This window comes from Tachypleus tridentatus, chromosome 13 (assembly GCF_004210375.1).
Source record: "Tachypleus tridentatus isolate NWPU-2018 chromosome 13, ASM421037v1, whole genome shotgun sequence".
Lineage (NCBI taxonomy): Eukaryota > Metazoa > Arthropoda > Merostomata > Xiphosura > Limulidae > Tachypleus > Tachypleus tridentatus.
In genome coordinates this window covers 188,421,149-188,433,513 of record NC_134837.1, presented here as the reverse complement: position 1 = coordinate 188,433,513, position 12,365 = coordinate 188,421,149, and the positions used below count along the sequence as shown (strand labels likewise).

The window sequence follows — 12,365 nt, the reverse complement described above, 5'->3', positions numbered from 1 at the left end:
GTTTCTTGAAAATCAAGATACACTAAATTTACACCCTTTCCTTCATATGTATAAGCAATAACTTTTTCATACAATATATGTAAAGGAAGATTTTTACCTTAGTGAAACTATATTGACTATCTGGTAAAATTCTAAACTTTGTAGAATACTGCTTAAAGTTCTGCTAGTAAAATTTAATAACCCAGCCATCTTATAATGTTCAGGTACTAGCCTTTCTTTTTCATTCCTTAAGGGTCCCACCTTAGTTTCAATATTTTGTTTACCCTTAATGTATTTAAACAAATTCTTATTGTTAATTTTTTATTTTCAGCCAACCTTTTCTTGTACATATTTTTTTGATGTCCTAATTTCCTCTTTGACCAACCATCTTGATCTTCTATAATACCTGTCAGTTTCTTACATTTGTTATGCTTTTCTGTTTATCTCTCATACTCTTTGTGAGCTAAACTGGATTTTTTTACTTGCATCTACCCTTTTCTTTCTGTAAAGAATGTTTACCTTAAATATTTAAAAATGTTTCACAGTATCTCTAAATAACACAGCTACCCGATTCACAAAAGATAATTGTTGTCACATCCCTTCAAAATTTGCTTTTTTGAAATTTGTAACCAGAATATTATTTCTTATCTCTGTATGCAGTGAAACATCAAACTTATGATCACTTGCACACTGATGTTACCTAATTTCAACCATTTACATATTTTTTATTAACTAAAATAGTATTGTTTATAGTGGGTTTCTCAACTAATTGGGAAAGAAAACCATCCTGAACAGTTTCTAAAAACCTTTTGCCCTCATTGTTTGACTCTGGCATTTCCTAATTTATATGCTTGAAATTAAAATTATCCATAATTATGAATTCAGTAACAGATGAAATATTAATCATATTGTAAAGTTTGTCACTTTATTCTATCCCAGTTAAATAGCCTGTAACCTTGTATTTCAAATGTTAAATAGCCTGTAACCTTATATTTCAAATGTTAAATAGTCTGTAACCTTGTATTTCAAAAAGAACTTCCATCATAAAAATCATTTATGTTTAACCATGTTTCAGTTATTCCCACTATATCAAAATCTTCCATTTTACCAATGCTCTAAAGTTATCTGTTTTATTTTTTATACTTCCAGCATCACTATAGTAACATTTAAGCCTATATTTATAACTACTCTTGTACTCATTTCCTGTGCTAAACTTTTCTCTGCTTATAATTCTTTTTCATTTAGTTTTCCTGGTCTTCACTTCTATCTAGTCTTAGTTTAAAACTTCCCTTACAACTAAGTTAATAACCTTAGCTAACAAGCATTCCCTACCTTTTTTAAATGTAAACCAACCATTTTAAAAAAGCTGACTTCTTTTACTGAACTCATCCCATAAGTCTAACGAGCCAATCTTCTCATCCTTACATACTAATTAAGCCTAGCCTGTAGCCCTATTGACCTGCTTACAACTTTGTCCCCATATCTAATTCTTGACAGTATCCTTGACAAAATTAAATTATGAGATTTGTCTTTAAGTGACTTTATCAACCCCTTGCACTTATTAACTAGCTCTTCTGATCTACCTCTCTCTATAATTAGCCCCTATATACATTATAAACAATATTTATGTTAGCCTTCCTTTTTTAATTGCTCAACTCACTAAATGATTTAAATCCTTTTATAAATCAGTAGCATCTTCATCACAACTAAAAGTAACCAAGTCTTCAGTATCTTCAGAAATGTTAAGTAATTTATTGACATTCCTTCATCTGTTTCATTGATGTACATAAAAAAGAACAAAGGTCCTAAGACTGGGCTCTAAGATATTTTATTTGTGACATAAATCCATTTTTGCTGGGAATGGCATTTTAAATAACTAGTGAGGGTAGAAGAAATGATGAATGTCAGTAGTTCCATAGCTGTTTCTGTAATATAAACTGTTCCCTATAAATGATGCTGAATGTGATATAATAGAAGTGTTAATTTGTGTTATTTTATATGTTTACTTTAGAGTATTAAGGTAAATATTTATTTTAAATTGTTTTTTAATGTTTTTGTGTTAGTTTTGGTTGTACGGGAAGATGAGTTTTCGCACAATCTTGAAAGCAGAGTGTCTTTCCGGGGTTGTACAGCTTTACACTATGCTGTTCTTGCTGATGACAAAAAGATTGTAGAGATTTTATTAAAGCATGGTAAGTTAACAGAAAATATGTAGAACACAAGAAGCTACAATTTAATATGTACTAAATTACCTGTCTATGCATGTGTAATAAGAGTAATGATTTGAAGTTGTAAAAAACTCAGAATGTAAGTGAAAAATAAGTTAACAAATAATGAGAAACATGAAATTGCTACATATATTACTTAAAATATATAAATTGTTTTATGAATGAATCAAAACTGCAACATGCAAGTTTATAATATTTATAAAGTGATGTTCAGACACTAAGAAATGAAGGTTTTGTTTTCAAATGTAGAGATCTTTTCATAAACATTATGTTATAAGATTGTTGTTTTTTGGTTTTTTAATGAAGGTAATATATACACAAAAGTGTAGATTCTATTATGTTAGCAGTTAAGGGTTTATTGAATTATGTATTGTTTTTTAACCTACATTTCACCTTTGTGGCTTTTTCAGGGTTAATATACACAATAAAAAAACTTAAAAGTTAAAGGAATTTTAAGATTGCATTTTTGTTGCCATTTTGACTCTGAAGTGCTCAGCTGATTGAACTGTGGTTTAGTGATGGTTTGAACATGCATGGGTTTATTCAAGTTAAAACATGTAAAACTATAGAGGTTTTTTTTTAGAAATATCTGATATTGAAGGGTTTCTGTAGAAATATGTGAAATTTTGTGTTCAAGGTAAAAGGTTGTGTAATAAGCTTGGGAAGATGGAGATTTTACTTAGATGAAACTTTTGTAATTATGCTGGCTTTTGAGATAAAAGACTTTGAAAAGCCATATATATAAGAATTGTTATTTGAGCCTGATGTAGAACATGCTAGTTTCTTGAGGTACAAAACTCTGGACTATACAAGAGTTGGGTAGAATAAAGGTCATACGTAATGTGGGTTTCCTACTTCAACTGGAAAAATTTTAGGACTTGCAAATCTAATTATCACAAAGTTTTTGACTACCAAATATATGACCTACCAGTATCAAGAGTGTAGAATACTGTTGAAGTTATAGTAGTTCTTTTGAATAAAGAGTGTAGAGGAGTGTTGAAGTTAGGTGTTTTAAAACATATTAGTAGAAGAGTGTTGAAGATAGATGTTTTAGAACATATCAGTAGAAGAGTGTTGAAGATAGATGTTTTAGAACATATCAGTAGAAGAGTGTTGAAGATAGATGTTTTAGAACATTCCAAGAAGAGAGCTGAAATTAGATGATTTAGAACATGTCAGTAGAAGAGTGTTAAAGTTAGATGTTTTGGGACATGTCGGTAGAAGAGTGTTGAAGCATTGTTTTTCTGTAATTTTTGACATGAAAAAGCTTATGATACAGCGTGGAGGTATGGTGTCTTGCAAGACCTCCACTCATATGGGTTGCAAGGCAATTTACTGATTTTATTAAACATTTTTTAAAGAATCGGTGATTCCAGGTGTGTGTTGATTTGACATTTTCCCACTTTTCCCCACAGGAACTTGGAGTCCCTTAGGGCTGTGTCTTGAGTGTCACCCTTTTCATTATAAACATAAATGGCATCAGTGAACAACTACTCCCTACAATTGCAAACGGTCTCTTTGTCGACGATTTCTACATCTCATGTCAGTTGTGAAATATGAGATATATTGAGCAGCAGCAATAGACTGCCCTCAATCATTTACTGAAGTAGACCACAACAAACGGTTTCAACCTTTCTCTCTCTAAAACTGTTTGCATGCACTTTTACTGTCAACAGGGTATTCACTCTGATCCTGAACTCTGTATTGGTGAAGTTGTGCTTCCTGTGGTCCCTGAGCCAATGTTCTTGAGGCTTATATTTGACCATAAGCTGACCTTTATTCCACACATGAAACAGCTACATGTCAAGTATACAAGGGCACTGAACATCCTCCATGTCCTCTTTTCCACCTCTTGGGGGACGAATCAATGTTCCATGCTGGAAATCTATCATGCTCTTATTCGATCAAAACTAGACTATGGGTCTCTAGTCTATGGCTCTGCCAGGACTTCAGCCTTGAAAATGTTGGACCCTGATCACCATCAGGGGCTTCGGCCCTGCACTGGGCCTTCCACACTTCTCCAGTTCAGAGTTTGTACATGGAGTCCCATGAACCTCCTCTATACCTTTGTAATTTGCAACTATCTTTAATGTATGCTTCAAAACTTTGATCTTAACCACAGCATCCCAAATGTGGTTGTGTTTTCCTTCTTCAGTGGGCCACACTTTTTCATAATAGACAGTCTGCCATTGTTCCTTTTAGCCTTCGTATCCAGGTGCAGTTGGATGAATTGTATTTATCTTTGGATGACATAGCTGTATCCACAGATCAGTCCATCCCACCATGGCTAATTACTATCCCCATATGTGACCTTCCATTGAGTTATCTGAAGAAGGCAGATACTCCTGATTGAAGTGTCACCTTCTATTTGCCAAACATCTTTCAAATCATCCTTCCATTCCCATTTATACAGAATGTTTGAAGTCCAATGACTCTGTGGGCTCTTCCATTGTTTGTCGTGATTTGGTTGTTGATACAGAATCCTCTCTGTAGTTTCTGTGTTCACTGCCAAATTGTACACCATTTTTCTTGCTCTGGATCACATAGAAGCTATGTAGTATCCAAACTGTACTAGTTATACCAATTCATTTGTCTCTTTGTAAGCCCTGGAATTGTTTCACATCAGTCTCACTCTACTTTTGCTGATATTCAAAACCAACTGACCCATTTTTGTGTAACATTTACTTCTATCCAGTTCTTTTGGATAATAGGCCATGTTGGTATTTGTGGGAATGAGCTTGCCAACACTGCATTTAAATCTGTCTGCTCTGGTACTATCACTGCTGTGCCTGTTCCCTGCATGATTCCTTTTTGACTTACAATTAGTTTGATATGAAATTAGAAAATGGCTGTAACATCAAATAACTTGAAACCAGGATTAGAAAGTTAGTCATCCTGGCAAGTTATGATCATTAAATTTATGCTACAGAAAGTCCTTTAAAATGAGTGTTTTTGTAACTGCTCTCTTACTGCTGTACACTAGATATGCAGTTTGGATTTCATGCTGTTTAAGTTTTTAATTCAACAATTTAACTTTGTTTTGTTTTACTTCATTTTATTTTACATATTTTAATACTTTTACTTTAAATTTCACTTTTTACTGTATGTTTAGCAGAGATAGCCCAGTTGCTTTGCACCATAAAATGCCAAACCCACCACCTCCACCTCAAAAAATGTCTAATAGATATTTGAATAACCATGTAAATTTTCTGTTAATACAGATGCCAATCCTTGTCAAAAAAATGAAAATGGACATCTACCTGAGGACTATGCAAAAGATGTTGAAATGAAAAACCTGATAAATAGCTTTAAGTCCCAGGTAAGTTAGTCTTGTATAAAATATATTATTAGAATTATATGTACACTACTTAAATCACATGTACATTACATCATATATGATATATTACTTAAACCACATCTGCATCACACTGTATATGATATATTACTTAAATCACATGTACATGATGCTGTACATGATGTATTACTTAAACCTTTAACAAACTCTTGCCAGTTGTTGAGAGGATACATCAAAACATCTCATAGTTACTGCATATATTGTTGTACAGCTGAAATTCACAGCTTCGTTCCTACAAATTACATGCGCCCAGCACAAAACAGGTAAATCACATGTATACTACACTGTAGTATACAAGATGCATTACTTTAAATGTGTATATTACACTGCAGACAACATGTATATAATGCATTAAGTAAATTCCATGTAATCTACATTGTAAATAACTTGTAATGCTTAAATATATACCATAAATAAGTTTCTTTGTAAACTAATTGTTATAAAGTGAAATAATGCTAGTTCTTTTTTAAATATATTCTGTGATATTATTTTTCTCTTGCTACCTTAATGTTACAGTTTCTGGAGAAACAGAGAAGAAAAGAAGCAGAAGAACGGCGCCGGTTTCCTCTTGAAGCAAGAATTAAGAAACATATTGTGGGTCAAGATGGTGCCCTTGCTATAGTGGCTTCAGGTATGTGTAGAAAAAACTAGATCTTGTAGGTTGGTAAGTTGAATATAAATAAAAGTATATAGAAATTGGTTTCACTTCATTTTTTTATTTGGCCCTTTGGAGTCTGTTTTTGTCTTTCTGTTCCATCTATACTTTTGTGTGGCTATTTGTATGAGTGTTTTTCACAGTAATAATAAATTGATGGGTGAATGTTTCTCCATGTCCTTCAGGTTCTTGTTTTAACAGTAGAAAAGCATTTTTAGGAACTTGTTTTATTTTCAATTCTTATGCTTTCACATGGCAGTTTGTATAAAGTTTAATAAGTTTTATTGTTAACCACAATGTAGTAAAGAGCTATGCAATGTTCAAATTGTATCTTAAAATAACATTACACCAGCACTGTTACACAATGTATTATGTAGTTTAGTTTGTTTTATTGTTAACCATCATGTAGTTTAGAGCTATGCAGTGGTTAAATTGTATCTCAAAATAACATTACACCAGTGCTGTTACACTATGTATTATGTAGTTTATTTTGTTTATTGTTAACCATCGTGTAGTAAAGAGTTACGCAATGGTCAAATTATGTTAAGCTAATATTGTTACCATAAAGTTTATTTCAAATTTAGTTAGTTGTTTTTTGTTTTTATTTTATTGTGAACCTTGATAAGGCACAGAGCCATGGAGTTTCTGAGTAGTGTGCATTGAAGTGACTTTCTAGCCTTATAGTGTTGTAAGCAGATGTTTGGAAGAGAACCTTTCTAAATTATAGATGAGTAGATATGTAGCTTATTATTAGCTCTAAAGACTAAAACATAATATTATTTTTTTAAATGATGATGTATTTCTCTTTGTACTGGTAGGAATGAAAATAAACTGTAAGAATGAATTAATAATGTGCAAACCATTTACAAAGGACAGAACAACATTATAACAAATTTTGTACTTTTTTGCTGAACATTATACTTTGTTTTGAATTATCTGTAAAAGTTAATATTGATTAACATGTACTTTTTTTTAAGCAATAAGAAGAAAAGAAAATGGCTGGTACAACGAAGACCGACCTCTTGTTTTGTTATTTCTGGGATCTTCTGGAGTTGGTATAAAAAAATAATGATATTGTTAATTTATAAAACTTAAAAATAGCAAGTTATTCTTCTGCATTTTCATTTACTTGCTCATGAAGTTGTATTTATACAGATATTTAAGTAATGCTAGTCATTATTTCTATTTCTGGTTTGATTAGAATGATATTTTTTGCTCTTTATTAAACTTATCAAATTTTGCTGGGAAAGAAATTGTAACTTATATTTGTAACCAGTTTACCACGTGTTGCTGAATTATTTGGAAATATTCTATCCCCCTCATAAGAAAAGATCAGCTTTATTTTTGAATTGTCTTTATGTAGGGTTACTAATGAAGGATGAAATATCCTAAGGCCTATTTAACTCATTACAAAATGTACTTCCATCCACATTCCAGCTTTTATTCAATTGCTAAATTTTCTTCTTTTGCACATTGTACTGATTTTTTCCAATTTAGTCTGTGACAGAATTTTAAGTTTAAAGTAGTTAAGACCTCAAAGAAAGTTTAGAGTCTGAAAGACAATTCTTGATTCTCTGAAACTCCTTTTTTTCACCCTGCACGATTAAAAGGTATGAGCCAAACGAGGTGGAAGAAGCTTCATGGCATATCTTTGTTGTACTCATTAACTGCTTTCATGAATACTGAGTAAGACATTGAAAGATGTTGGCCAGAAACTGCCAGTCAGGCCATGAAGAGAGCTGTGGCAAGAGTTTCATGTGGAACCTGTGCTGGAAGCATGTGTAGTTGCTTATCCATGTGGTGGTGACACCATTCAATGAGGAGTGGAGAAGAGAGATGTAGTCTGTGTGATTGAAATGTTATTTGACAAAGTTTGATTGCTAAAAAATAATTTGGTAAAGTTGATGTAAAATCAGAATGAGTCTATCAGAGTAACCTGGATTGAAGGCCTTTTCAGGGAGTTGGGATGGATGATCCACTGTCCAAGAATAACTTCATGAAGGGGAAATGGTAAACTTGGAGAAAAATCTGCTTTTGTTGTTCAGAGATTGAATAAACTAAGTGATCTGGTCCTATATATGTGGCTGAAAGGAATTATTGGAATATATTTTTAGATACTTTGTTATTGTATGCTGAATTGTGACTGTATAGTTTAGCAGTGATATACGAGTTTGTCATGTAGCTGGTGTGGATACTTGTAACTGGAGGTTTTTCTTAATTAATGGTATGTTTGTGAGATTGCTTGACCTATTTGTGGAGGGTGTAAATTGTTTATCTGAATACTGTTTTGTTAGCTGTGTTCTGTTGCTGGTGTATCTTATATATCATGTAAGACACATTGTAAGCAGCAGGAAACCGTACTCATATAATGGACTAATAAATGATTTTAAAATTTTTGAGATATAAAAGCTTTCACAACCCTTATTAACACCTCCAATTAGACGTAAGTATGCTAATCTTTACTGGTGTTTTTAAGGGTGTTGTTGAAGTGCATCTTCCAGTTCATTGATGAGTTGAGAGTTATTCCTTGGAATTTGGCCTTTTGTTGGAAATGTAAATTGAATGCTTAATGTTTCTGAGTTTTTTGTTTTCCTGTGCTTCTGTGGAAGGATATGGCTTGTATCTTAATGAGGTTGAAAACTACTCCCCACTTGTTGCACCAGTAAATAATGATGTTAAGCATTTCATGGGCCTTGGCTGATGTAAGCAGTGGGTTATGTGATGTGCTCCTCACTGTAGTACCATCTGCATATTGGGAGACAAAACTGTAAGCTAGACTCAAGGAATGGTGCATCATTTACTAATACAGTAGTGGGCTGAGAACTGAACCTTGTGGAACTCCTGCTTTTAGTCAGAATGGTTTGGATATGGAGTTATTAATTTTAACTTTGACAGTTCTATTGGAAAGAAAACTAGTTAACTACTTAATTGGAGGAGTGGGTATTTCATATTTAAATAGTTTAAACCTTAAGGTGTCATGTCAGACAGATTCAAGGCTTGTTTGGTGTCTAGAAACATGGTTATTGTTGTGTGCTTAGGGTGAAATCCTGAAACACAGATACAGTCAGTCTAACGAGATGGTCTGTTGTTTATTTTAGTTTCCTGCTGGTGTTTTGAGTATTGAATATTATTACATTCTAGGATGTGTACTAGCCATTTAGAGATGTTTTTTTTCATTAGTTTGCCTAACATGTTAAGAAGACTATTATTTGCTCTTGTATTTTATATGCAGCTTAATTGCCTGTGGCAATATTTGTCTCATGACACTCTCCACCTACACTAATGCACTGTATATCATGGTATTGTATATAACCATCTTATTGACATAATATTACCACTTTTTCTTTACAGAGTATCAGTAATGGGTTTCTTAGTGCTATAATTATTCAGAGATACTTTGAACATTTTTCATGTTACTTAGTTAATTTTCATTACAAAAAAAAAATTGACAAGCCATTTTTTCATACAAATTCCTAGAGTATTATATCCACCAAATAGGGTTGTCTTATCCTGCCTCTGATATCTAGCATTGCACAACGATGGGGAAAGGAAGTCACTTTGCTGAGACTGCCAGTGATTTTATTCAAATTGAAATGGGGACATATATTTGGTTTGGTGGTTTTCCTCCAAGACTTTTACACTGAAATAGAAGGCAATTCTGGACATTTTTGAAAATTTAGGTTTGCTTTTTCCCACACCTTCATTTATTCTGTTGGCTTTTCAGTCCCCTTTTAGGGGACATTGGTATATTTATGGACTTGCAATACTGAAATCTGTGGCTTAATTCCCTATAATGGACACAGCAGGTAGCCCAACATTGATTTGTTCTGACAAAATGTTGCTCCAAACAACAGTAATAAGATCAGTCTTTAAAATAAATAAAAAAGGAGGCCTGTTTGAAATAAACTGCCACTAATTTGTTTTGCTGAGTTGGTTCTTCAAGAGTCTGTTGCTTTGAGACTATCCCAATTTGCTTTTCAGCTTATGTCTTACTTAGTGGCTGAAAGATCTGGGAGCAAATATTTGGTTTTCTCTCTATCCACAGACACTGTAGTTCATTCTGGGAGGTTTGAAATAATACATTTGCTCATCCAAGTTAGGGGTTCTAAGGTAGATTTTGTAGAATGCCAACAGTAGCGTTAGTAATTACTGTATCCCTCCTGTGTCTTCGGGGTGAACTCAGCTCTTAGAATTTTTGGATGTGTGGTAACCATAACTACAGATCCATGAGCAGTACAGGCTATGAATCGGGATTCGTCATTCATTTCATACCTTCACCACCACTATCCACCCAACCTATAGGGTTTTGGTCTCCAACAAATCCTTGGATTTTGAAATTTAGTTCTGTGACTGTTTGAGTTTTTGTTGGTTTGAAGGTAGAGAGTCATGTCAGTTATCCTGATGTTTTATTTCTGTCTGTTGTTAGGCCTAAGAAGACAGGAAGTTGGTGTTCAGTTATTGATCTTTCTTGCCTATATCAATGCAGGTTCACAAGTGACTCATTCCTAAAACTGAGGTTACATTTTTTACTAGGACTGGATGTTCAAGTCCCTTGTAGTTGCTTCTTATTTGCACATTGCCATAGTGGTGACATCCCACCAGTATTGATTTTTTTGTGCACAGTGGTCATGTAATATAGTTCCTGGTTTTCATCTTGGGACTAGCATTGGCTCCACATGGACTCTGTCAAATTCTATGAGCCTTTCTTGTTACCTCCATTCCCTATCCTTGTGCACACACATTCCATGGAAGACTGGTTACTGCTGGCATCATGTTGGAATGTAACATGAATTCTGCTTTTAGAAACAGCTGAGGCAAGCTTCATTCTTAGAGCTGAGACATTTGTTCATGATCCAACTCAATCTGTTTTTTGTTTGTTTTTAATTCATGTATCTCAGTAAGGCTCACATGTCTCTGATCAGGCTTAACAGTATGGAACAGGAAGCCATGGCTCTTACTCACCTTTTTTTTTTATTACTGCCAGATGGTTCTTTTTACTTTTGGATTGTGGACATCACTTGAATCCCTCATGCCTTTGGGAAAAGTGCACAAAAATCCTTTCAACAGTTTTTATGTGGCCCAGGGACTATAAACATCAAATCACTGGGTTACACAGTTTTGTTTTTATTTAGGATCATTCTTCGATCTCAAAGGTTGTTAAGTCAGGACCTGCTGAGGTATGGGTTACTCTGTTTCCACTTTGTTCAGCAATCCATTTCTTCACAAATTCCTCACTTCAGAAATGGGGTACATATCCTAATAGTCATGAATTCCAGGGCCTAGATACAGACAACAAAGTTTCTTACACAATACTTTAAGTCCTTTTTACTTTTGAAAAGGTGATGCCTAATGGTCTGGGCTCATTAAGGGAAAAATTATCAAGCTTCACTCTGACAATTCTGTGGTAGTGTCTTGCATGTTTCATCAAAAAGGCACTTGATCTAGGACTCTAGTTACAAATCTTGGATCTCTTTTCTTTGGGACAACTCATCATATCACCCAACTAGCTTGTGCCAGTTTCCATGGGTGATAAGTGTAGTAACAGATCAATCGTCTCGACCCAAACAGACTTTCCCATTAGAATAGGTCTAGACCTTTGTTTGATGGGATCAACCAGCTTCTGAACTGTTTTTCACTTCAACATTGTGTTTGTGGAAACTTGCACCTTTCATCTTCTTAAAGATTTCCATTTCTGGTGGTAGACTGAAGTGCTTATTGCTTTTTTTTCCTTCAGTTATTTCAATTCTTATGAGGGCATCAACAGTATCTTCCCATAATAAAAAAATCCCATCTGTTTTAATCTTGTTCATTGCAGAGAAACCTCTCTCCACAATAACATTGGATACAGTGTTATATTCTCGAACTTGATGGAAAGCAACATTCTGGCTTGTTCTAACATCATATTGAGAAAAAGTGAGTCAAGTTTTTATGAGCAAAACTCTTGAAGGATTACTTTTCACTAATAACTTCAGTCATATGTTTCCACCCAGAAACTGCATTATGATTTCCATAGTTGTGTGGTCCCTTTAGTTAAACTGGCCACAATCCTGTGTCCAGTGCTGTGGGAGATTTTTAACTTTGTTTGGTTTACTGCCATGATGAACATGTGGTTTTTGTGATTCTTCAGTGTAATTGATGTATTCCTTCT

The 12,365-nt window shown here is 33.8% G+C and overlaps 1 protein-coding gene across 1 annotated transcript in view; it reads left to right on the top strand.

The window, feature by feature from the left end:
* The window catches only part of LOC143240199 (mitochondrial disaggregase-like), a 53,989-nt gene that overhangs the window by 26,198 nt on the left and 15,426 nt on the right, over positions 1-12,365 (top strand). The window contains exons 5-8 of the mRNA XM_076482269.1: positions 2,043-2,171; positions 5,429-5,526; positions 6,079-6,193; positions 7,195-7,272. Of these exons, the coding sequence (XP_076338384.1) occupies positions 2,043-2,171; positions 5,429-5,526; positions 6,079-6,193; positions 7,195-7,272 (420 nt within the window). The remainder of the gene's footprint in view (positions 1-2,042; positions 2,172-5,428; positions 5,527-6,078; positions 6,194-7,194; positions 7,273-12,365) is intronic.